The sequence below is a fragment of the Protopterus annectens genome, chromosome 1.part0 (genome assembly GCF_019279795.1).
Source record: "Protopterus annectens isolate FY-2018-M chromosome 1.part0, PAN1.0, whole genome shotgun sequence".
Classification (NCBI taxonomy): domain Eukaryota; kingdom Metazoa; phylum Chordata; order Ceratodontiformes; family Protopteridae; genus Protopterus; species Protopterus annectens.
Window position 1 is genome coordinate 295,041,981 of NC_056725.1, and position 24,501 is coordinate 295,066,481.

General features: G+C 40.5%; 1 protein-coding gene across 1 annotated transcript in view; it reads right to left on the bottom strand.

The window, feature by feature from the left end:
- PRKCE (protein kinase C epsilon) overlaps positions 1–24,501 on the bottom strand; it is a 3,007,622-nt gene that overhangs the window by 59,236 nt on the left and 2,923,885 nt on the right. The window contains exon 14 of the mRNA XM_044059920.1: positions 2,310–2,456. Within this exon, the coding sequence (XP_043915855.1) occupies positions 2,310–2,456 (147 nt within the window). The remainder of the gene's footprint in view (positions 1–2,309; positions 2,457–24,501) is intronic.

The following is a 24,501-nucleotide window of genomic DNA, read 5'->3' on the forward strand; positions in this document are numbered from 1 at the left end:
TGGCAATGTAAACATTGCTAGGCAGACTCAGACACACCCCCTTCCTTAGCTGTGCTTAGCTAAGGGCAAACACAGGCCACAGAACTTCAATACGCTTACAGCATGCATGATACTCTCCCTTATGAGGTCATCTACCTCTTATATAATGGTGTTGCTGCACCTACACAGTTGAGTACAAGCTAACACTAAGAGGAAATCTGTGATTCAGTATCATTCCCCTCATTTGCATAAAACAGAATGCTAATTCCTAGTTACCACACTCACACTGAGCCTTCCCCCTTAGCAACCACTATTTCCTGGTAATGTTGTCTTATGCATGCCTTTGACTATTATGGCAAAATGCTGATTTGGGTTTAAATGCTTATTTCCAACGTTTTTCTTATTTTCAGGCCAATCCCACTTGCGCACCGCTGTGCTACGCTTAAACGGCCAAAATCAGCCCCCCAAAAAATAAGTTATTTTTTATAATTTTGCAACTATTTCTCATGCCAATGGCTATATATTTGGCCACTGGCATGTCTACTACATTGAATAGATGCTTTCTTTAGAGCTGTCATGCCTCCATTTTGTAATCTGCAGAAATGTATTCAGTTAGTAACCAAATACATTTCTGCAGGTTACACTATTCCTGCACAGATACCTGCCTGGTTCCTGGAAAGCTAATTCACCTCATCTTCATGGTTTTCACCAGCAAATGAGGTCATTTGCATATACCAGTGGTGTCTGTGCAGGAATAGTGTAGAAGCGCTCGTGCACATCCTGGGAGCTTGTTCCTGGATCGCTCATCGGCCATATTGCATGCAGCAGCTCTTGCAATATTCTTGCACTCCGTGCAGAGCTTGCTGAATCCAAGGAAGTGTCTAAATGGAGGCAAAAACTGAAGTAAATGATGAGGAAACTGGCAGTTCATACTGCTACACAAAAGCATATATGATGAATAAATTAAAAGCCTACTTGGTTGCTAGTCAAAAAAGAAAAAAGAATGTTTACAGCAGACATAAAGTTGCACTGTATAGAAGAAAATAATGAAATGAGACAAGATGTGGCAAATGAGTTTGAATAATGGCAGCTAAACAATTTGTATGGGAAAATAGTTCCAAGAAATGAGAGGAGCCCTTCCAATGCACATTAGGTTCAAGTACAAGGTACTAAAACGCAGGAACATTCAAAAAAAACTTTGCATCCACTAACTTATCCAAAATTAATAATTTATGTAAAAGGAAAACACACCAATTCAGCAATAATTTTCTCTTAAACATCATTTTAAATTACTGTTTACCTGTCTCATGCTTTGTACATCACAGCAGAAAGGCCACAATGTCATACCCCCATTTTTGACTTATTTCTTTAGCAACATGTTGCCTGCAAAACAGTATGCCTTACAGGACACTCTATCACCAAGGCACAATTAATCTGTGAAAAATTAATACATATTGTTACTATATATGTATATATTGCACTTTCACAGATTCATTGTGTTATGGTAAACGTCCTCTAAATACTTAAAAAAATATAATCCAATTAAATGAGGCTATGTCTCCCCAAAGAATAGCAAGCATAATTATGCTATCTTAGTTTCATGTAGGATATTTTCATTCTTTGTTTTCAGCAGTATGTGTAATTGTTAAATGTATAATTCTTAATGTCTGTTAATATATATTACTGAATGTATGTTTACAAATGTTTGTAATATGTTGGTGCTTTTCTCTTTGGGCATCCCTGAATTTTTTTTTTGTTAACTAAACCAGTTGGACTAACCTGATAAACAAAAGCAAAACAAAATAAAAAAAATACTGTCTAATGTCCAGTCGTAGTCTGATGTACCAAAAGCTATTCTCCTGCTGACTGTCTAGCTCTAACATACAATTTAAAATGGGTTAGATTAGATTAATGATTACAGTAGTGCTTATTACCAGCTTTATTTAATGCTGAAAAAAACTATCATGTTTCTGTTTTTTTTTTATCTGCAGATAACTGCTTGTCACAATTTATAGTAAAAGTTTGCTACTGTATGCTCAGGAAAAAAGGAACACGTCATAGTCCACATAAATGACCTTATTTAAACCGTTAGCATAACCAAAGTCCAGTAGAATAACGTCTTGGAATTTTGGACCTAAATGCTTCAAATTCCCTCAGTCTGGGCTAAAAAAGAGAAAAATGAACAACATTCTACCAATAACGTGTGTGCCGCTTTAAAAGTTATTCAGTATCACCTGAGCTGACTGTCGATAGCCTTGCTTAACTTCAGTGTGCCTTGTTAACACTTCTTAACATCTAGCATGCATCTATAATACTTGTACTGTACTTACAATACGGGGTTTGAAGGGAGGCTTGATTTTCCTTTGTTCCAGGAGGTCCCAGTCAATCTCCTTGAAAAATGCGTGCTGTTTAATGGCATCTTCCCCACCTTGGGCCATCACACAGCCTAAACGCTTACTAGGGCTCTTTGTCATGAACTAAAAAATAAACAAACAAACAGAGATTGCAGTGATGAGATACTGGTGTAAAACAATGACAAGATTCGTTTTATGCAGTTATTAGTTTCTTAACGTGTGTCCTTTAGCTATTCTCTTGTCCCATTCCTGGGAACATTAATAATCATTACTCAGTCCCATCCTTCTGTCCACATGTCACTGTGGTGAAGTGAGATACATATCAGACACTGCATTTTATATATATATATATATGCCCATTTATGCAGGATGGTGTGGAATGTCATGCCCCCTCCACTCCTCTTACTTCCCAACTGATAATTTACCTTTATAACTGCTTGTACTGTTATTTTTAACTTTTTAGTAAACAATCTCAGAAGTGTAAATAAATTCTGACTAATGAGATAACAGTCTACCACAATGCACACATAGACACGCACAGGCACACAAACAAAACAACAATGTGGTGGCAACAATCAACCTGCCAGAAACTCAATGAAGTGTGGCAAAAAACAACTGCAGAAACCCAAGCAAATTGAAGCAGTACATGCAAAGCCACACAGGAGGAGTCCAAGCATCTACATGTATCGACATATGCAAATATTTATATAAGATAAGATTCTAGTTCGCTACATCATTGTCTCACTATACAGCCATTCATTAAGTTGACCACAAATGGTTAAAATACACAAAACTGAAACAAAAATGGAATGTTTTATGTAAGGGGCAAGCTTGTCTGTACCCCCACATTCCCCTGCTAATATATATATATATATATATATATATATATGTATATATATATATATATATATATGTACACACACACCAACTCTTGTGACTGCACAACAGTGGGGAAAGGGAAAACTTTGGTTCTGTTTTTTTTGACAAAGATGCACTCTGATGTACAAATGCACCTGATAAAATGGTCAACTAATTGGTAAAGAAAGTCTTGTATACAGTGATGTATGCATCCTATCAATGGATAAAAAGATGTGATAAAAATATGTATCCAGGATGAAATGTACATTTTTATAACCCCCTTATTCATATCACCAAGCACTTATCACCATTGTATCCACATTGCCAAGAATTATAACAATTTCACCCGTGTCATTGGTCAGCACACCCCTCACTCTAAAAGCAAAACAGAAAATACACAGATACAACTCCCTGCCAAAAACAGCAAAAACCTCCCAAATCAAGCCACCAGAAAAGAGATGTGCACTTATTAAAAAAAGTAATAAAAGAAGATAAAAATAAAAGAGAAATTGCAACTAGCTACATGGAATATTGAATTACTGGTAAGTCAGATATATAAAATAAGCAATTTCACTATTTATGTTTATAGTATGTCAATGTCAAATTGTAACAAATCAAAAAATAGTATCCTAACCCTTTCTATACTACATAAAGATATCATAAAACTACTTAAAAGAAAAACAAACACAAAAAAATGTATCATATTTATCTATGCCAAATGCTGGCTTGTACTGTATATGAACTGCATCAATACTGGTTAAAGATGTGTAGTTAAACAACAAAGTATAAGGCAGCTGGTAAGTAAAAAATTACACAGTCATCCTTGACTGCATTCAAAATGTTAGGTTGCACAAGATCTACAGGGAGCGAGCCAACTCATTTTTGCTGTCTTGATGTAACTGTTCACATTTCAGTTAATGAGACCCAGGCACAAACACAGTCCGTATCGAAACTCTGTTTATGTTTTATTAAAAAGACATCACACAGAGACACTGCTGATTTTGCATAAACACTATTCTTTAGTTTCCTAAGTACATAATGACTGAAACATTGTTGTTATTACATTTGATTTTCTTTGCCCTGTAATCAATAACTCTTACTTTTCCACTTTACTTTTACAAACATTAAGAGCAAACTTAACCTGTATTATAAACTTCACTAGTTTGTTAATAGAAGATGATACCACTTTATGTGAAAAAAATACTACACACTATCTGCTTTTTTGCAACTCCTTCTGAGATGGTCACATCAATGTAAATAAAAGAAATGTACACTCTAAGCAGATTTATGGATATTGAAGGATTACAGCTAAATAACTTTAAAGTCAAAATTCAGTGTTGTTTTATAAAGAGAACAAGCAGTTCTGGTTGGACACTTTGCATACAGCTTCTCAGCAAGTTGCATAACATTAAAAACACACACAAACAAAATAGAAAAATACTGCAGGCTTGATGACATAGAGAGACCTCAGACAGTGTGAGCTGAGATAAGACAATATATTCAGATTCAGTGCACAAAGCTGTATAAATGATGTCTTTCTCAAGAACCACTGAAGAGCTACCCCTCCAGAGTATGCAATTCATGGAGGAAGCAGATTCACCACCATTCACACAAGCAGCGAAAACTACACCAGGCAGCTAAACAGTGCAATTTAAAAAGGTCAGCACAGTAAAGTATTTTCTATCTTTAGTAACGTTTCACATTCCTACCTATGTGTATGATAAACTCTCAGTTAACCGGAACCCATGGGGATTAGTAGATGCTGGATAATTGTACGTTCTGGTTGCTTGAGAGTTACTATTAAAAACAGTCCTGACTAACACTGTAACTTATACTATTTGTTTGGTTTGACTTGTTCTCAGGTTGGGGAGTGAGGAAATTTATTCCTATCTTCTTTTTAAAACTCTAAAACTCTAAAAACATAAGGTATGTTTCTTTGGGGGGGGGGGGGCAAAGTGCAACACGTGCAAATGGTACTGTATTTCTTTTGACTTTTTTTTCCTGGTTGCTTGAGTTCCGGTTAACTGAGAGTTTACTGTAATATTAACTGGGCAGCTCAGCAAAGCTCTGCAGTACACCATTAACATGGTATTGCTAGACACACTGCTTACACTCTGGAGGGCAATACTCTTGACATTTAAGTACAAAATGCTAAAAAACTTTCTCTGCAATTTAACTGTTTATCCCTGAAAATACTACCTTGTTGTTTCAGTTTATTTTCACAAACATTATTGACTGATCCAACTTCCATGAAGGACTGCGATACAGACTGCTACTGCATATGCCCTCAGTGTCTCTGTGAGCGAATTATAATATAGCCCATAAACATCTGTGTGTAAATGGTTTCATATAGCATAATACTAGGAAATAATGTTGATTTTACTTCATATCTCTACACACACACACACACACATATATGTGTGTGTGTGTGTGTGTGTGTTAGTACTCTATGAGTGTCACTTGTTAATGTTCTTCTCCCAAAGTATACACTTTTTTATGTTTTATCAGACATAGTTTTACTCAGTAATATTCTAGAGAGTAAAGGCAGTACTTTGACTAGATATGTTCAAATCATGCAATGTTTCATAGTTCCACACCAAATTAAGAAATGTGGCACACTATCTGCTTTTATAAAGGACTTAGACAATTTGATGGGTATTCGTAAATTTATAACTGCATATCTGGCCTACTGCTCCATGAAAAAGCAAACTAAGGTCTAAGAGGGGGTACTGGAAAGGAGTAAATGGCAACACAGCCAAGCTGCCTTGTATTTTCTATGATTCTACATTTGCTGCAACAAAAAAGTATTAAATGAGTTTGCAGTCCTGTTTACAATAATTTCTTCATAATGTCAGAAGTAACTTTATTGTTATTAGATCTACACAAGTGTACATTAAATGAGATTCCATGCAATCAGTTCATCAAAGGACAGACAAAAAATAAATCACATATATAGACTTAAAAATTGAAGACAACATATAATAATACTACCACCATCTTGTAAATCAACTCTACACTTAAGTATATAGCTATATGTATATATTCCTAGAAACACACATACCAAAAATACACATCTAGCAGCAAAGTTCAAGTAATAGTATTGCACATGAACCATGTACCACATTATGGGTGAAGAAGCACATAGCAGTAGCAGATGAAGAAAAATATTGTACCTGGGTTAGTAGTATAAATTATAATGGTTGACACAGTGAATGGGAAGTCCTAACATTCTGACCTGTCAGTGATCAGACCTAATGTTGGAGTTAAGAAGTCTGATCACTTTCCAGTAAAAACTGTCTTTGAATCTAGTTGTCCTGCATCGAATACTGCGGTATCTTTTACCCAATGACAGGCCCATAAACAGACTATTCGCAGGATGAGTTGCATTGTTTAGTATTTTGGTGGCTCTCTTTAGGCTCCTTGATGTATAAAGACCCTGGATTACAGGCAGACTAGTGCCAGTTATCCTCTCGGCAACTCTCACCACTCTCTGCAATATTTCTTATCTGTGACCGAACAGCTCTCATACAATACCAAAAAATTGGATGTTAGGATGCTTTTAATTGCTGCTCTGTGGAAGGTAGAAAGTGCCGACAAGGGTAGTTTCGCCTTTTTGCATCTTCTCAAAAAGTGGAGATGTTGGTGTGCTTTTTCACTATGTGGCAGGTGTTACCAGATGATGAGAGATCATCAGATATGAACTCTCAGGAATTTGGTACTGCTTACCCTTCCCACCGTCTCACCATGCATAGGTGTTTACTAGGTAATGACCACAAGGGCCTTTATAAGCCTAGCCATGCATCCCAAATCTCTGACAAGTTCTGATACCATTGATAAGTGTAAACATGGGCCTGGAAGATGAACCATTTACAGGTTACCTGTGTCCATTAGAGACATAGGCGCCAAACCAGGGATGAATTTCTGGTTTCCTATCCAATTGTCCAAGTTGCACTTGAATTGGGTTGGGGAGGAACTCTGCTTCATATGGATGGGGAGCCTGTTCCATAGACGGGGTAGTCTCTGGGATACATACCTATCTTTCTAGCAGGTCCTATTTATATCACAGGCAAGGTTTAAGTGTTTAGAAAGGGTAATTCTGGTGCTATTTGTTTTGTGGATATGCAGGAGGTCTATCAGAGTAGGGTCTGATAATGCCCTGTATGCCAGGCATAGATCTTGCCTCAAAAGCCTGTAGGACACAGAATACAGGGATAGGGCCTTGAGACGGTCTGCAGAGAAAATATTACTTACGCCCTATATTCCTTCAGTGAGGATATTCCAGTTGATGGATATGCCTGGTTAAGTACATACCAAATGGAGCATTGTACTCAATGATAGGTCTGATGAATGCCAAATACAGTGGAACAATGACTTCCTTGGACGTAGATGCCGTATCCTTGTCTATAAGTTGCTCAACATAGAATGATTTCCTTACCACTATAGACATGTGATGATCAAAGGCTAGATTACTATCTATGTGTGTCCCTAATTCCCTGACTACTGGGTCAACTCTAAGGGGTGTGTTGTCAATATGATAGTCACCAGGGATGGATGACTTCCCAAAGAATACTATTATGCATTTCTTAACAATTAGTTTTAGTCCATGGCTCTGACACCAGTTGTTTGTCTGTTTCAGCCCCTCCTGTAGAACATTTGTGTCAGTGTGAGATTCAATGACAGCTACTAATTTGCAATCATCTGTAAGTTTAGTCAGCCAGAGACCACTGACATTGGCCTTGACTTCTGAGAAGTAAATGCCACAAAGGAGTGGTCCAAGGACAGATCCCTGAGGGACTCCACTTTTGACTGGCCTCTTTGTAGAGGTGGACTCCCCAATTCTAACCTCCTGGGTCCTGTCTGTGAGCCAGTTGGCTATCTACTGGGTGACATACGGGTTTGTACCTAACCTCTTGAGTGTGTCAACAATGTTCAAGTGGGATATTGTGTCAAATGCCTTGGCCAGGTCAAGGTAGGCAGTGTGAACAATTTTGCCCTCATCCATTGCTTTGGTGACCTTCAAAAACAAGTCCACCAGGTTGAGTAAGCATGATCTGCCCTTGACGAATCCAAACTGGGTTGGGTCCAGTGTCTGGAGGTTTACTATATCTCTGTTGATCATCTCCATGATAATTCTTTCCATGGATTTACAAATAAGATTAGTGAGACTTATGGTTTCCAGGCTCTCTAGATGGCTCACCTTTGTGCAGAGGGATGACTGTTGCCTTTCTCCATTCATGAGGTACGAAGCCTGTTTGGAGGCTACAGTTAAATAGTAATTCCAGAGGCCCTGGTAGGTCATGTTTCATGCTATTTAGAAGGCATCCTGGGATATTGTCTGGGCCCGTTGATGCAGTCTTTTTGGTAGTAGACAAAGCATTAAGGACCTGTTTCCTAGTGATAGTAGGGGGAGTTATATTTGATGATATCAAATCAGTTTTAAACAGGTAAAACTCAAGTTACCTACTTTCATATCTAACTTCTCTAGTGCACACTGCAGAGTGCATTCTTTTCAATCTTACCTTTAAGCATCCCTGTTACTAGCACTTTCTCTAATACCTAAAAAGATCATCTCTACTTGACTCCAAGTAGACTTTTCTCTATCTGTTAAACCTAGCACTTGCTCCTACAGTACTTATTACCTTGATACGGCACTCTTATAGATAGCACCCCAAAAAGGCAAACCCCCATTTCTCGGTCACCCACGTCCCCCGGAATCTCTTTTAAAGTTTTTTTGTCTAGTCCTTCTAGCATGTCGAGGGATCAGTTGCTAGTGTCCTCTCCTGCTCAGCTGGTGAACCTGGGAATATTGAGGCAATGTTACAATTGCCTCATGTACACAGACAACCCTCTCCTCCTCCCACAAAACACAAATACATGCGAGAGATGCAACTATACGGCCAAACTGGAGGCTGAGCTCTCTCAACATAGGACTGGCAAGACCAGTCAGGAGGAGAAGGTTACCACACACACACTATAGACCCAGTCTCACATAGTACCATCACAACCTCAAATCATACACATAAACACACAAAGACATACTCAGCGGCTCTGATCAAAAATCTACCAAAACAGCAGAGGCCACCAAAGCAGACACCCAAACAACCACCACCTCAGAACACAACACCTGCAACACATAGACCTCACAGTCAGAGTGTCAAACAGTCACAGCCCTTAAGGCCAAACACAATGTCAGACACACTAGTCATTGGTGAATCCATAGTCAGACACACTGACGTCCCGCTCACCAGACTGAGTAAGGAGAAGGTCACAGTAAGCTGCCTGTCGGGCGCTAGAATCCGCCACATAACGCAAGCACTCAGGTCTCTCAACAGCAGGTACAAATATGACTCAGTCATTGTCCACGCTGGTGTAAACGACCTGAGATGTACCTCCTTGGACTACATGAAAAGAGACATTGAGGAGCTCTCTGATTATGTAGCCCAGGCATGTATGACCCTGACCTTGAGCAGTATCCTACCTTCACCAAGAATGATGCCACAATACAGAGATAAGATGATCAGCTTTAACAATTGGCTTAAACTCTGGTGTCATTCAAAGGGGATCCAATGTCTGTCTGCCTGGGATGACATGCTGGACAAGCCACGCTGCTTCGCAAGGGACGGCTTGCACCTGTCACCCTGGGATTCGGATATTGGCAAAGGCTCTTGCCACCCCATAGTGCCTTTTTAGGCAAGGCTCAAATTCTAAACCTACCACCCTAGAACACAAAAAGGAAAAACTAAGGGTAATGCTGCTCAATGCCAGAAGTCTAAATCTCAAAATGCACGCACTCGAGGCCCTTCTCAGTATGGAGAACATCGATGTCTGTGCAGTGACAGAAACCTGGTTCAAGGCTCCTGAGAGCACCCCAGCACTATCAGGTTTTACCTCTTATCATGCGTTCTGGCCCCAAAATCAGGACAATACCAAGAAAGGAGGGGGGGTATCCATATTCATCAAGGACACCCACACCTCAAGACTGGTGGCAACGCACGATGCATCGGAGACCATCCAGGTGCAATTAACCATAGGCAAGACTGCTCTGCAAATTGTAGCATGTTACAGGCCACCCTCACAAACTCAGGAACCTCACATGGCCTTCCTGAAAACACTAGAGGGGATAAATGTATCACCAAACACCATCATACTAGGTGACTTCAATTACCCTAATATAGACTGGGAATACTACTCAAGCCCAAACACCCTAGCCCAAAAGTTCCTGGAATTCATAAACTCAAATGCCATGGAACAACTAGTCACCATCCCCACAAGAGGAGAAAACATACTTGATCTCATCATCACGAACATGGGAGCACAATGTTCAACACCGAAGTATACCCCTCACTGGTGAGATCAGATCACAAACTAATCTCGCTGGAGGTCCTCATCCCACCCCACCTGAAATAAAAAGACCACAGTAAAGAACTTCTCGAAAGCCGACTTCACACTTCTAAAGACTAGTGTGGTCTCCTTTAAGGCCCCGAGCGCGGAAAACAGTACTCAAGCCGCTGAATCACTTACAAATGCCTTCTACCAGCACCTGCAGGACTGCATGAATAAGGCAATCCCAAGCAAAACAAAGACTCTTTGTACCAAAGGCAAGCGTCCAGTCTGGTGGACCCCAGCCATAAACAAACTCTACAACAAAAGGAGGAAGCTACTACAAGATAGAGCAAAATCCTTAAAAGGTAAGACACCCTTGATCACTATAAGTAAAAACTAAGAGCTCTCATAAAATCATCCAAAGCAAATTTTGAGAGAAAAATAGCTAAAGACTCAAAAGACAATCATAAGGCCTTCTTTAGCTATGTTAGAAACCTGGGAGGAAACTCCCAGATATGCTCAGAACTAGTTCAAAATGATGTGAAGATTACTGATCCTACAGACATTGCCAACATACTGGCTGACAGGTTCAGTGCAAACTTCTCCCCTCCCCAAAGGAGAGATATCTATACCAAGCGATTGCAGCCCCCAAACATCTCCAACACCCAAGTGAGAACTGCTCTCTCCAAAGCAAAAACACAGCATCCATGGGACCTGATGGTGTCCCCGGCTGTGTGCTCCACGAACTCAATGAGGAATTAAACCCACAGCTAGGACAGCTGTTTAATCATAGTCTTACCTCTGGATACGCCCAGGAGTGGCGCACTGCAACTGTGGTCCCACTTCACAAAGGCGGTGCCTCCACCGACCCTGGAAATTACCGCCCATTAGCTTGACAAGCCTTATCTGCAAAGCCATGGAGAGGATCATAATGGACCTCATAAATAAAGACATAGGGAATTTGCAGACTTTGGATCCATCCCAGTTTGGCTTTGTCAAAGGCAGATCATGCCTTCTAAACTTGGTTGACTTTTGAAACAGTCACCAAAGCCATTGATGAGGAAAGGCAGTCCATACAGCCTACCTCGATCTGGCGAAGGCCTTGATACAATACCCCACTCGGGTATCATTGAAAAACTCATCAGCTTAAATGTTAACCCATACATCACAAGATGGGTTGCAAACTGGCTGAGTGACAGAACCCACAGGGTCAGAGTTGCTGGCGCCATGTCAGACTCAAAGCCTGTCACAAGTGGTGTACCACAGGGCTCAGTCCTGGGCCCACTCTTGTTTGGCATCTACTTTTCCGAAGTACAAGCAAACACAGGAGGGTTATGGCTGACAAAGTTTGCAGATGACTGCAAACTGGCCATAGTAGAAAACACATCTGACACAGATATCCTTCAGAAAGGTCTCACAGAAACGGATAACTGGTGCCAGAGCCATGGCCTAAAGTTAAATGCCAAAAAATGCATAGTCATACCCTTCGGGAAAAACAAGGTTACCCCTAGCTACCAAATAGGTGGCAATCCACTGAGCACAGAAGAAGTTATCAGGGACCTGGGGACCCAGGTTGATAGTAGTCTGTCATTCGACACCCATGTAGCTAAAGTAGTTAGGAAGACCTTCTACACTGCCCACCTTATCATGAAGGGATTCTCATCTAGATCAAGGGAGGTCATAGTCTCCCTATACTCATCACTCATCAGACCAATGATTGAGTACAATGCCCCATTCGGAAGGTATCTGACCCGACACTTGCAGCAGCTGGAGAGGCCACAAAAGTTCCTCACCAAAAGGATAAAGGGTCTCAAACATCTGTCCTATGCTGCCCGACTGAAAGAACTCCAGCTCTATTCAGTCGCCACGCTTACTCAGAGGTGACCTTTGCCTAACATACAAGGCCATGTCAAACCCAGATTTGATGAATATGCTTCACCTCAAAAAATCTAGATCCGTCAGAGCCACAAGGGCGGGAGACTTAAACCTCGACACGGCTATTAATAGGACATGCTGGAGGGATAGATTCATCACCCAAAGACTCCCTATGCTGTGGAATAAAATCCCGGTATATGTGAGGCAGAGCACCTCGCTGGCCTTGTTCAAGAGAAATCTTGACCAATGGATGGGAGATCGCAGATATACCCCAGGGATTACCTCAGTGTCACTGCTCGACAGAGGCACAGCAAAATAATGGGTATAGTTCCCCATACTAAAGGGGTGGCGTAAGCCACAAAACTATGGGCTAGGCTTGTAAATGCCCTCGGGCAGATAGCCTAGTATGAACCTATGAACCTATATTTCCTGAGGGAAGGCTGAGGGAGAGAGAAAAGTAAAGCTGGAGCTGAATTTATCAGCCAGGAGGTTTGCTATGTCTTCTGGTTCAGTACTCCATTTACAATGAGTTCTGCACACAATTGTGTATTGCCTTTGAAGTTGTGGACATAACTAAAGAATGCCTTGTGGTTGTCCTTGGTCTGGGAGGACAAACTTACCTCAGTTTTGGTTTTGGTAGACTTTATTTATCCTCTGAGTTGTTTGTTTAGTTTGATGAGAGTGCTTTTATCCTGCTGGGTGCTGCACCTCCTAACTTTGCCAGGATTATTTTCCTCCTGTCATACAGATGACTGAGTTTTTGATTCCACCAGGGTGGCTTGTTTTTTGAGTTAGTTCTGTACTTCTTCCTGGTGGGTACAGCTACCTCTATGCAGCTATAAACATGCTTGTAAAGGGTTTCTGTGAACAGTTCTGTACAGGCAGAAGTGTTCTCAGGGTTTATGGGGGCTTGAAATTTTCACCAGGTTCTCAGTTAATAGCAGGAGGTTAGCCTTAGAATAATACCGGAATATTCCAGGTTTAGCTGGTGGTCCTGGTTTTATTTTTACTTCAAAGGAGACCATTTTGCGGTCTGGCATTACAGGAGGGGATGTGCAGCAGTCTCCCATATTAGTGAGGACCACATCCAGTATGGTTGCAACCCTGTTTGGTGTATTGACTATCTGGTCCAGGGAGTTTGTGTTTTCAAAATCCAGGCATCTCTGTGCATGTACGTTTGGTGTCATATAGGATTCCCAGTTAATAGTGGGGTAATTAAAGTCACCCATGAATATGGTGTGGGGTTGGATAGTTAGTGTTGCTAATAAGTTTAAATACATGTTATGGGTTTCCTGGGTTATAGAGGGGGACCTATAGCTTGCAAGGAAGTGGTACTGGATTTTACCTATGGTGATTTGAACATGGAGCAGCTCAAGTACATTGTCCTGTTTGACCAGCCGAGAAGTATATTTATTTCTGATGTAAATAGAGACAACTCCACCTTTAGTCCCTGCCTGTGAGGTAGATGGACTAAATGTGTGGAAGGCATTATAACCTTGCACTGTTGGTGTGCTCTCCGCGGCTTTAAACCATGTCTCAGTGACCGCACAGACATCAGCATTCTCTAGGGTTAAGAGACCTTCCAGGGAGTGGAGTGTTTTGTTTAGACTCTTGCACTGAGCAGTAATATCTTTAGATTTTGTTGGTTTTTATTTGCTATGTCGGAAGTACTTTCTGTTTAGCATAGGCACTATGGGGGAAGACAGTGTTTTAGCTAATATTCGAAAGCCTGGCCGGGAGAGGTGCAGACCATCCCTGGCAAAGCAGTGTGGTCAGTTGACCATCTCCTTCCATGCTGACAAATACTGTACCCCCCTTAGAATGACACCAGAAACTAAGCCAATATTAAAGTCAATCATCTTCTGTTCATATTGTCACATCATTCTTGGAGAAAGTAAAATGCTGCTCAATGCTAGGCTCATACAAACCTAAGACAGATATTCTGAGAGCTCCATGATGTGTCTCTTCATATAGTCTAGGGAGGTACATCTCAGGTCATTTAGTCCCACATGGACTCCTGCTGCTCAGGAGTGGTGTGTGGGGTGTTTGCCTCTTCCTGTAGTCTATGATGATCTCTTTTGTTATACTTGCATTCTGGTCCGGGTTGTTTCTTACACACCTGGCAATCAGTGTGTTAACCTCTTCTCTGTATGCACTCTCGTCCTCTATCCTGATGAGACCCATGACTGCGGTGTCATCAGAGAACTTGATGATATGATTTGTACTGAAGTATGCTCTGCAGTCATGGGTTAGGATAGTAAACAATAGAGGGCTGAGAACGCAACCCTGAAGAACATCTATGTTAAGTGTTATGCTCCTAGAGGTATTATTGCCCACCCAAACCTTTTGTGGCCTGTTAATCAAAACATTCAGGATCCAATTGCAGATGTATTTGCTGATGCTCAGATGTAATAGCTTATTGATCAATTGCGTAAGGACAACTGTGTTAAATGCTGAGCTAAAGTCGATGAACAGCATTCTCACATAGCTGTCCTTGCTCTCCAGATGCTCATCAGCAAGATGTAATGCAACCTTATTGCATCAGCCGTAGATCTGTTTTCTCTGTAGTCAAACTGCCGTGGATCAAAAGTTCATGGTAGTTCTCCAGACAGGTGTCTTTTGACTAGACTCTCAAAACATTATATAACTGTCAATGAGTGGATGGATAGATTACATCTCTAACAAAACATTATGATCCCAAGATGGTGCCACCAGTTTTCTTGGAGGTATCTTACATAATGCCCCTTTCAAAAACATTTTGATATGACAATGCCTTGAAAGACAGGGGAACCATGTGCTGAAATGGTCAACAAATTAACATTTTTTTAAAAGAAACATCTTTATTGAATTATCACTTATGACACAGGCAATCATACATTGATATAAATGAAAACAAACCATAGTGACATATTTTCAGTTGCAAATATTATACAGCACTTATAATCTCTACAGTCATTGTCAGTCAAATATTACAAAGTAGATTCAATTCTTGCCTTCCCTTAAACCTCATTCCTCCTTCAAACTATTATTTCGTATGTATTGTTCCCAAAATTCCCATTTTTTCTATGTAACTTGTTCCTACCATTTTCTAAAGATCCCACCCCCAGTTCACTTACTTATGTTACTATATTCACTGCTTCTAGTACAGCTGGATTAGAGTTTGATTTCCATTTTCTAGTAAGTGCTTTTTTTGGCAGCCAGCAGAATTAAACTCCGCAAGGCCTTACTATGTCAAGGCAATTCTGATCCTTTATCACAGCTCAAAAAAAAATAATTTCCTTAGTTACAACAATTTGCTTACCCAGTATTTCTAACAAGAGTAGTCTGCAGGGAAATTGTAAAGTCTATACTCCCAAAAAAATATGTTCCCATCACAACTTCAATATTTGCAATTCACCTGAAGAAAAATTCTTTGGAGTCTGCTTGAGGTATAAAAATACCTATGCAAACATTTCCAAGCAAAGATCCTAAATATTCTAGACTTTATTGCAAATGTGGGAGCCATACCTATATGTTATCATTGTTTCTTTGTGAATTGCTCATCAGTTTCTCTTCCCAATCCTAACCACCTCTGATTGTTTCCTATAGTTGTCATGCAATATTTTATGTGCCCTACGAACTCTCCTTTTTTAACAACAGCTTCTGTTCTAGTTTCTACTAAAGTTCTCCCGGTGCTGTTCTTTCACTTAGGATGCCCCTGTTCTTTTCTATTTGCTTATACTCTGATATCAGTCCTTGACAGGGAAGGCAGTCTCTAACCTGCAGTCCAAATGAATTCTTGACCTTTTCCCATTCTATTACCCTTTTCTCCTCTAGTTGTTTGCTCCCAATACCTTGCTTGGTTCCTTTACCAGTTGTCTCCAGTAAATTCTAGCCCCCTCTTGCCTAGTCTGTCTATCCATAATTGCAGTAATCCCTATCAGCAGAATGTCCTTTCTCCATTCCCATGTTGGCTTAGTTCTTAGAATACTTTCTGCTACTTTATGAATATCCCTCCCCCAGCCTACATACCGGAAAAGCACGACCTCAAAGCCCTGTCCAGGGCAAAAAAACACCCTCTGTGGGACCAGATCACATCCCAGACTGTCTTCTAAGCAGGCTAAAACATGAACTAGCATAACCATTAAGTACCCTTTTCAATCATAGTCTAACCACAGGTTTTATTCCTATGGAATAGAGAGCAGCTACAGTTACTCCCCTCCACAAAGGTGGCCTAGTAAAAGACACGGGGAATTACAGACCCATAAGCCTGAACAGCCTCATCTGTAAGGTCATGGAACTTATCATTATGGACCTCATAAATAAAGACAGAGATGACCTCCAAACCCTGGATAGTACCCAAATCAGCTTTGTGAAGAGTAGATCATGTCTGTTAAATCTGGTGGATTTCTTTGAAAGTGTGACCAAGGCCATTAATGTGGGCAAATCTGTGCAAACAACAGACCTCAATTTAGCAAAGGCTTTCGACAAAATCCCACTTTCGGACATTACCAATAATCTTTGCAAATTGAGTGTAAATCCCTTCACTGTAAGATAGATTGCCAACTGTCTCATAAAACAGACACACACTATCAAAATGGGTGTTACCAACGGGGTTGTCACAGGAGTCAGTGCTGGGCCCCCCTACTGTTTGGTATATACTTCGCTGAAGTTCAAGTCAAAACTAAGGAGCTGTGGCTGACCAAGTTTGTAGCTAACTGCAAACTAGATGCAATCACTGAACCCCCAAATGATGTCAGTATACTCATCTCGCACAGACCACCGACTGGTTTATTAGTCACAGTCTCAAACTGAATGCAAAGAAATGCATCATCATTCCATTTGGCACAAACAATGTCCCTTCACACTATTAGATAAACAACAATACCCCAAGTACCCATGAAATGGTAAGGGACATGGGATCACAGGTTGACTGCGACCTTAACTTCGATCATCACGTGTCTATTGTAGTAAGGACAGCTTTCCACATAGCACACTTGATTAGTAAAGGCATCGCCTCAAGAGCAAAAGAAGTTATAACCCCCTTATAATGCCCCATTTGGCATGTACCATACTAAGCACTTGCAGCAATTAGAGAGATCTCAGAGGTTTCTAACAAAGAAGATCAAGGGGTTCCAGCATATGCCTTACACAGACTGACTAAAGTCCCTATCGCTATACTCCGTATCATATAGACTACTTAGGGAAGCCATGCCTGGCCTACAGAGCAATCCAAGACCCAAACCTAATGAACCTGCTGCATATCTGTAAATCAAATGGGTCTAGGGCTACCCATTCCACGGACTATAGGACATACTAAACGGACAGATTTATCTCCCAGTGACTGCCACATCTTTAGAACAGGCTAACAATTCATGTGAAACAGAGCACCTCTATGACACTGTACAAGAGGAACCTGGTCGAGTGTATGGGGCACCGTAAATTCTTACCAGGGATAGCCCACACAACCCTCCTGGACAAGGGCAGTTATCACTAAATGCAATCTTGATTACTGACTAGCACTTCTATGGTATTACATTGGATTGAGGTGGATAGGCTTAAAATGACCTCCGGGTCGATAGCCTAGTAATTTCCTATGATCCTATGAGTATAATATTCTGTATGGTTATTGTAATTCTCCTTAAAGATCTGCATTCAGAATTGCACTCTCTCTCCATTTTCTTCAGCTTCCCCTCCTGTTTCATCACCATCCTTTTCTGCTTTGAATTATTGTTTCTGTCTGTGCTGTCTATAGGAGCCTTAACTGTGTTGCTCTGAAATACCCACCTTGTTCTATTGGAAGGATAAACTTATCCCACATGTCTTGCCATCTTCTCCTCCCAGATAAAATCCTTCAACTCTGTTAGTTGCTATCCACAACTCATCTGGTTGATAAAAATATACCTGACCTGTTTATAAAACTATAGGGAATAAACACATTTTCACTGCTTGAATAGGCCTATCAATATCCATAAAAAAAGCTTCCAATTTCTTAGTTTTTCTACTATGTTTTGTTTAGTCTCTTCCCACATATCCTTAGCTGTCATAACAGGAGCCTTTTAATCCATATTCCTAAGTACTTCATTTTATCATGTCCCCATAAATATGGGTATTGCTGAACCGATTCATGTGTAGGTACATAGTTTACAGCTATTGCCTTTGTTTTATAGTCATTAATTCTGTATCCTGAAAAGACCTGAAACTGTCTCAGAGCGTTCAACAACACTGAAGTGTCCTTTTCTGGCTTTATCAGATAGTAAATAATATCATCTATAAATAAAGTCACCTTTTTTGACTAACATAACAATTACATCCTTGAATTTCTGAGTTCCTTATTTTCTTTGCTAATGGTTTTAAATACAACACAAACAAAGGGGAAAAGAGGACACCCCTACTTGGTTTCTCTGCTCAAAAAGAAATTGTCAAGAGGAACCCTCACTTTAATTTTCATCTCTGATCCCTCATATATCCTTCTGTGTATAGTGACAGGGAATTTAGTCACTCTGTGTAAGGCATATGCTGGAACCCCTTGATCTTCTTTGTTAGAAATCTCTGAGATCTCCCTAATTGCTGCAGGTGCTTATACATCCTTCTAATTAACCTTATAATTTTATCAGAGAATGTAAATACTTCCATTGCCTTGCTCATACAGTCCCAGCTTACTCCATCAAAATCTTTCTCAGCATCAAGGCCAACCAACAACAGCAGCATTTTCTTACATTCTGCTTCCCTTTGGATCATTGGTGTTCCATTAACCTTGTCAAATGTTTGCCCCCACCCTCCACAAAACCACATTGATCCATATCTATCAGTATTAGTATCAACCTTTGCCATTCTTTTAGCCATTATAGACATAAACACTTTATAAACATGGTTTAGAATTCAAACTGCCCTATATGAAGATGGATCTGATGAGTCTTTACCATATTTAGATAATATAGCCCTGCAACTTTCTTTCAGATTTGGTGCTTCTTCTCCTTTTAAAATACTGTTAAACAAAACCTTCAAGATCTTTATCACTCCCCCCCCCAGCTTCCAAATTTCCACAGGAATATGATATATTCCTGGAGACTTTCCTATACATTCTTTATACATCTCCATTTTTATCTCATCTGCTCCTATGCTGACTGTTAGTAATTCAGCATCATCTACCTCTAACCTTGTCATATTTAGTTCTTCCATAAACAGTTCCATTTGTACTTTTACCTCTGTGACAAACTGAAATGCTGCCAGCCCAGCTAGCTGGAATTTTGTAAATAAACAAATCTCATTTGTGAATGTTAATGTGATTCATATGCTTGCCCTACAAATGTAAGAGAACTGTATGTTATGTACTGAGCTTCAAGAATGTGACCACAGTGTACCCTACTGGAAAAGAACAGAAATGTATATAAACTCTATGTACCTGTGCAAATGTATGTCTTAGTAGTAAAAACAGGAACATACAGAGTTAACTTGCAAAGCCTCAAGAATTGTTTTACAATTCTGTTATCTCTGTTTCAGCTCAGAGGAGACACAATGTCTGTAGCTAGAGGTCTTCCTATTGTCCTGAAACAGAAATAATTGCTAGGTTTCAAATGTAAAAGTGCTTAATTGTTTTATGACTTTCAGTTCTAGGCAAACTTCTGAGGGACATGTACTTCTAACACAGAGATGTTAGTCTCTGTTAGCCTGGAAACTGAAGTCAGGTGACAAAGAGTGATCACATCCCAACTAACCCAACAGTAATGTGTATTATTAATTTAAGAACTATTTCAGAGAGAGAGAGTCTGGGCATTTTGTATTTGTCTTTGGACCTGGAAACATCCATCTTCAGCACTTCTGTCTTGTAATTTCTTTTAGATATAGATAGGAATGTACTGAAGATTACTTTAGATTTTTTTTTGTATTTATTTGAGACTATCCTGCAATGTTATTTTAAAATATTTCCTGTGATTCTGAACTCTTGTTTTCACTGTGTTGAGTTACTGAGTATTGTCTTGTTCTTTTATTATTAAATTTATTTAAACATTTTAATCGTGGCTGGTTTGTTTAGAGATATTTAATCTCTGAGAGTACTTGCATATGTATTTGGTGACACTGTACATGCCAATCTTAAACAGCCTTGAAAGTCTTGGTCACACCTACCATTTGGATAATAGTAACATTACACAGTAGCATTGGTCACCCCTTTGGGTAGGGCCTTATAGTAGCTGATAAAGAGCTGGTTGGTGGCAGTAATAACTACCCTTTAATCTGGGCAAAAGGGGGCATAGCTAGCAAACCTGTGCCAGTCTTTCCCAGGAGTGTGTGTGTGTGTGTGTGTATTTGCATATAAATCAAATCTCGAAGTGTGTGTGTCAGCTACTTGGGCACGGACACGAAGCACTGGTTGGACAGAGGGGGTGCTGGAGATTTTAGCTTGACCGCTTGGTTGAGATCTTAACCCTATAGCGGTGCCAATGGGGAGTCTTATTGGGGATCTGGAGAAAGAGGGAGAAACCAGCCCCAGACTGACTGTGATCTCTGTGTGCTCTTAAGGGAAATTGTACTTCACTTTGTGTGTACTTGTCATCCTCCCGATGTGTACTTCACTGGTGCTAGTGGAGAGGATTGAGGTTCCTTGATTACTGGGCCAGTGCAGGGGTGTCACAACCTCAGTCTCCATACTTCTCTGCTTTATACATATTCTCATAAAATTTCGAAAATATTTCTAATACCTCTACAGTATCTCTGGTTATTTTCCTTGTTACAGACTGCCTAAGCTTGGCAACAAACTTTTTTTTCCTTTCTACTGCCTCAGCCACTGTGCTTTGTGCTCTGGAGTTACTATCAAAATGAAGTTGCTTAACAGCAAGTCCAATAAATAAACCTTGATAAAGAATGTTAAGACAGATCATGAAAAAGTAACTCTCATAAATATTGTGAAACCATAGAAACATTAGCCCTGAATGGATGCTGCTTATGTTGCTGGCACCAACTAGAAAACCTTTTCCATTTGATAATATGTGATCTTCTAGTAGCACGTTTTCTTTTCTCCATTAGTACCTGCTGCACATTCTCAGTAAACAGACACCTAAAATATATTAATACCCTATCATCCAAGCAGTTTAGTTGAAGTTGCCTGTGGTTGGGATGTATCAAACACCCTGTTCTTGTATGAGTAGATCCAGACTGTAAGCAAGCTTGTGGTAATTGCCCCTGGTCAATTCCAAAAGAAGGGATAAAGGACAGTTGTATAAAATCTTACCATAACAGAAGATGTCATTCTCTTCACTGTTGTAGTATTCTTAACCTTAGGGACCTCCTGCCAAGGATAGCCTAACATCCACCAGTATACTAAAGTATTTAGATCTTGTATGCGCCATACATCTCATGCATGCTCCCCGCACAGAACATAAGTCATAAAGGTGATGTACGGGTGCAGTTACCAAAACTGAATTGCCCCAGTAGAGAACAGTCTCCATAGGACAAAAGAGAGACTATGCACATCCGAGTCGAAAAAAATGCAGAAAGAAAAGGGGAACCCTCATCCAGGATGATAACCAAATAAAAAAAGGAAAAGGAGGATGAAGGGAGGGATCGAATACTGCAACAATGAAGAGAGAGACACCTATTGTTATGGTAAGATTTCACACAACTCTGCTATGTCCTTCCATATCACTGCTGCAGTATACTTCATCTTAGGGAGAGTACAAAAGCTCAAGAAAAGGAGTTGGAGGTGGAAGGCTGGGAAGACCCCTCAACAAACCCATGTAGGATGGGCCTAGCAAAACTTGTTCTGGCTCTAGAAACCATATCCAATTTATAATGCTTAGTAAACGTACGCACTGAGGACCAGGTAGCAGCTTCAAGGATGGAACTGGTGTCCAGTATCTTGAAGAAAACACCAGGAGAAGGGACGGCCCTAGTGGAATGAGCCCTAACTTAAGTAGACAGACACTTGCCATGAAAGGAATTACAAAAGGAAATTGGCCTTAGATATCCAGGAGGAGATGGTTTGCTTGGAAACAGCTAAACACAAAGTCCTGGGATAAAAAGAAATAAAAAGCTGGTCAGACTTGCAAGTGGTCTTAGTTTAATCCAAATAATACCTCAGCTGTCTGTGCAAATCCAAGGTATGCAGGAATATCTCACTAGCAGACTGTGGAGAAGGAAGGACGTTGTACTGTCTGACTTATGGACAGCTCATTAACAACCTTGGGCATAAAAGAAGGATTAGTACAAAGAGATACCCTGTCTCTGTGAAAAAAAAAACAAAAAGGGAGGAATGACAATAAGGGCCTGAAGCTCAAAAACCCTTTGAGCAGAAGTAGGAGCAAGCAACAGACAGTCTTCCAGGTACAAGGTTGCAAAAATGCTGAAACTGTATTCTTGAAGGGAGCCTGGGTCAATTTTTCCAAAACAAAATTAAGGTCCCAAGGAGGAGGAACAGGCTTCGCTTTGGGTCCAAGATGGAAGACGCCTTTAAGAGACCTCAAAATAAGAAGGTTGGATTCAAGGGCAGACAGACAAAAATAGCTGACAAACGGGCCTTTATAGAAGAATAGGCCAGGCCATACTGGAGCAACTCTCACAAACAGGAGAAGACCAGGTGGATCCCCGCTGAAAAAGGGTCCTGGCTATGAGCATTTCACCAGGCAGAAAATGTTTTCCATCTGAACATATAAGACTTTCTGGTTGCAGGTTTTCTTGCCTCATATAAAACGCTGAGCATGTCCTCAGAAAAGAGGGGATCAAAACTCTTAGTGGACAAGTGAGGATGGATGAATGACCCCTTGTCCTGTGTAAGGAGGTCCAACTAATGAGGTAACTTGTGGTGATTTCCCCTGACCACGTGCATTAAGAGAGGGAAATCATTGCAGTCTTGGCCAAAAGAGAATCTCTAATAAGATTTTTGGGGGAGTCCAGATGAATCTTCTGCAGGACAAAAAGAAGGAGAGAGAAGGCATAGGGAAGCATCCTCTTCCAAGGAAAAGAAAATGTCTATCCACGTAAGATGGTCTGGCACTCAAACAGAAAAGAGAGAGCAGCCTGTTCAGAGGGGAGGCAAAAATCTACCAAAAATCTACCTGAGGAATACCCCACCTATGGTCTACGTCTAAAAACATGACCCTGTGAAGCATCCATTTATGAGGCTGTTTTTTTGGACCTGCTCAAAGAGGCTGGCACTAGATTGTGCTCTGAAGGACTATACACTGCCTGAAGAGTTAGCTGATAAATTATAGCCAGATCCCAAGCCTGAAGAGCCAGCCTAGAAAGACTATAAAACTTTGTGCCCACCTGTTTGTTGACATACCACATTAATGTGGTGTTGTCTGTGTAAACCTTCAGAGTACCTGGAGAGACATAGGGTAAAAAGCCTGAAAGAGCAGAATCGGAACTCCCATCTCTTTGATGCTGAGATAGTCTGACTTCTGATGGGGGATAGAGACCTTGAAATTTCAGGTGACAATAAAAATCCACAAACCCATGTCTAAGGTATCGTTGAACAATTCTTTAAAAGGAATCAGAGGCTGAAAGGGCAGTCCTGGGTTGAGGGTAAGTTGCAGAATCCACAACTCAAATTCCTGCTTGAGACAAGGAAGAAGAGGCATTTTGAAATCCAGAGGGTGGCAATGCTGAAGCCAAAATGGCATGAGGTACCAATGAATCTTTTGCATACTTAGTCTGGCAAGAGGGAGCACTGGAATAGAAGAGGCCATGAATTTTAAGGGCCATAAGACACTCACTGTCTGCAATAGCAGGGAAAGGAAGAGATTGAAAGAAAGCCACCAAGGAAAAAATCAGAAGAAGTCTAATAGTTACATATGAAAGTGATTAAGGGCAAAATCATTGGAGGTGGAAGAGAGGGCAACACTGGCACTGCCTGAATCCTGCAGCCAAGATGCACATGATCCTGAGAGGGAATCAAGACAGAGTTTTGGAATTTGGTAGTGAACCCCAGACACTGAAGGAGAGATATGGTGAACTCCAGAGCCTGTAACAGGCAACTGGGAGAAGGTGCCTGAATCATCAACTGGTTGTCTAAATAAGGAAAATTTTGAGTTCCTTGGAACCTGCAAAAGGCAATCACATGAGCTAGGCACTTTGCAAATACTCTTGGGGCAGTATAAAGGCCAAAGGGCAAAGTACAGACCTAAAAATAATTGGA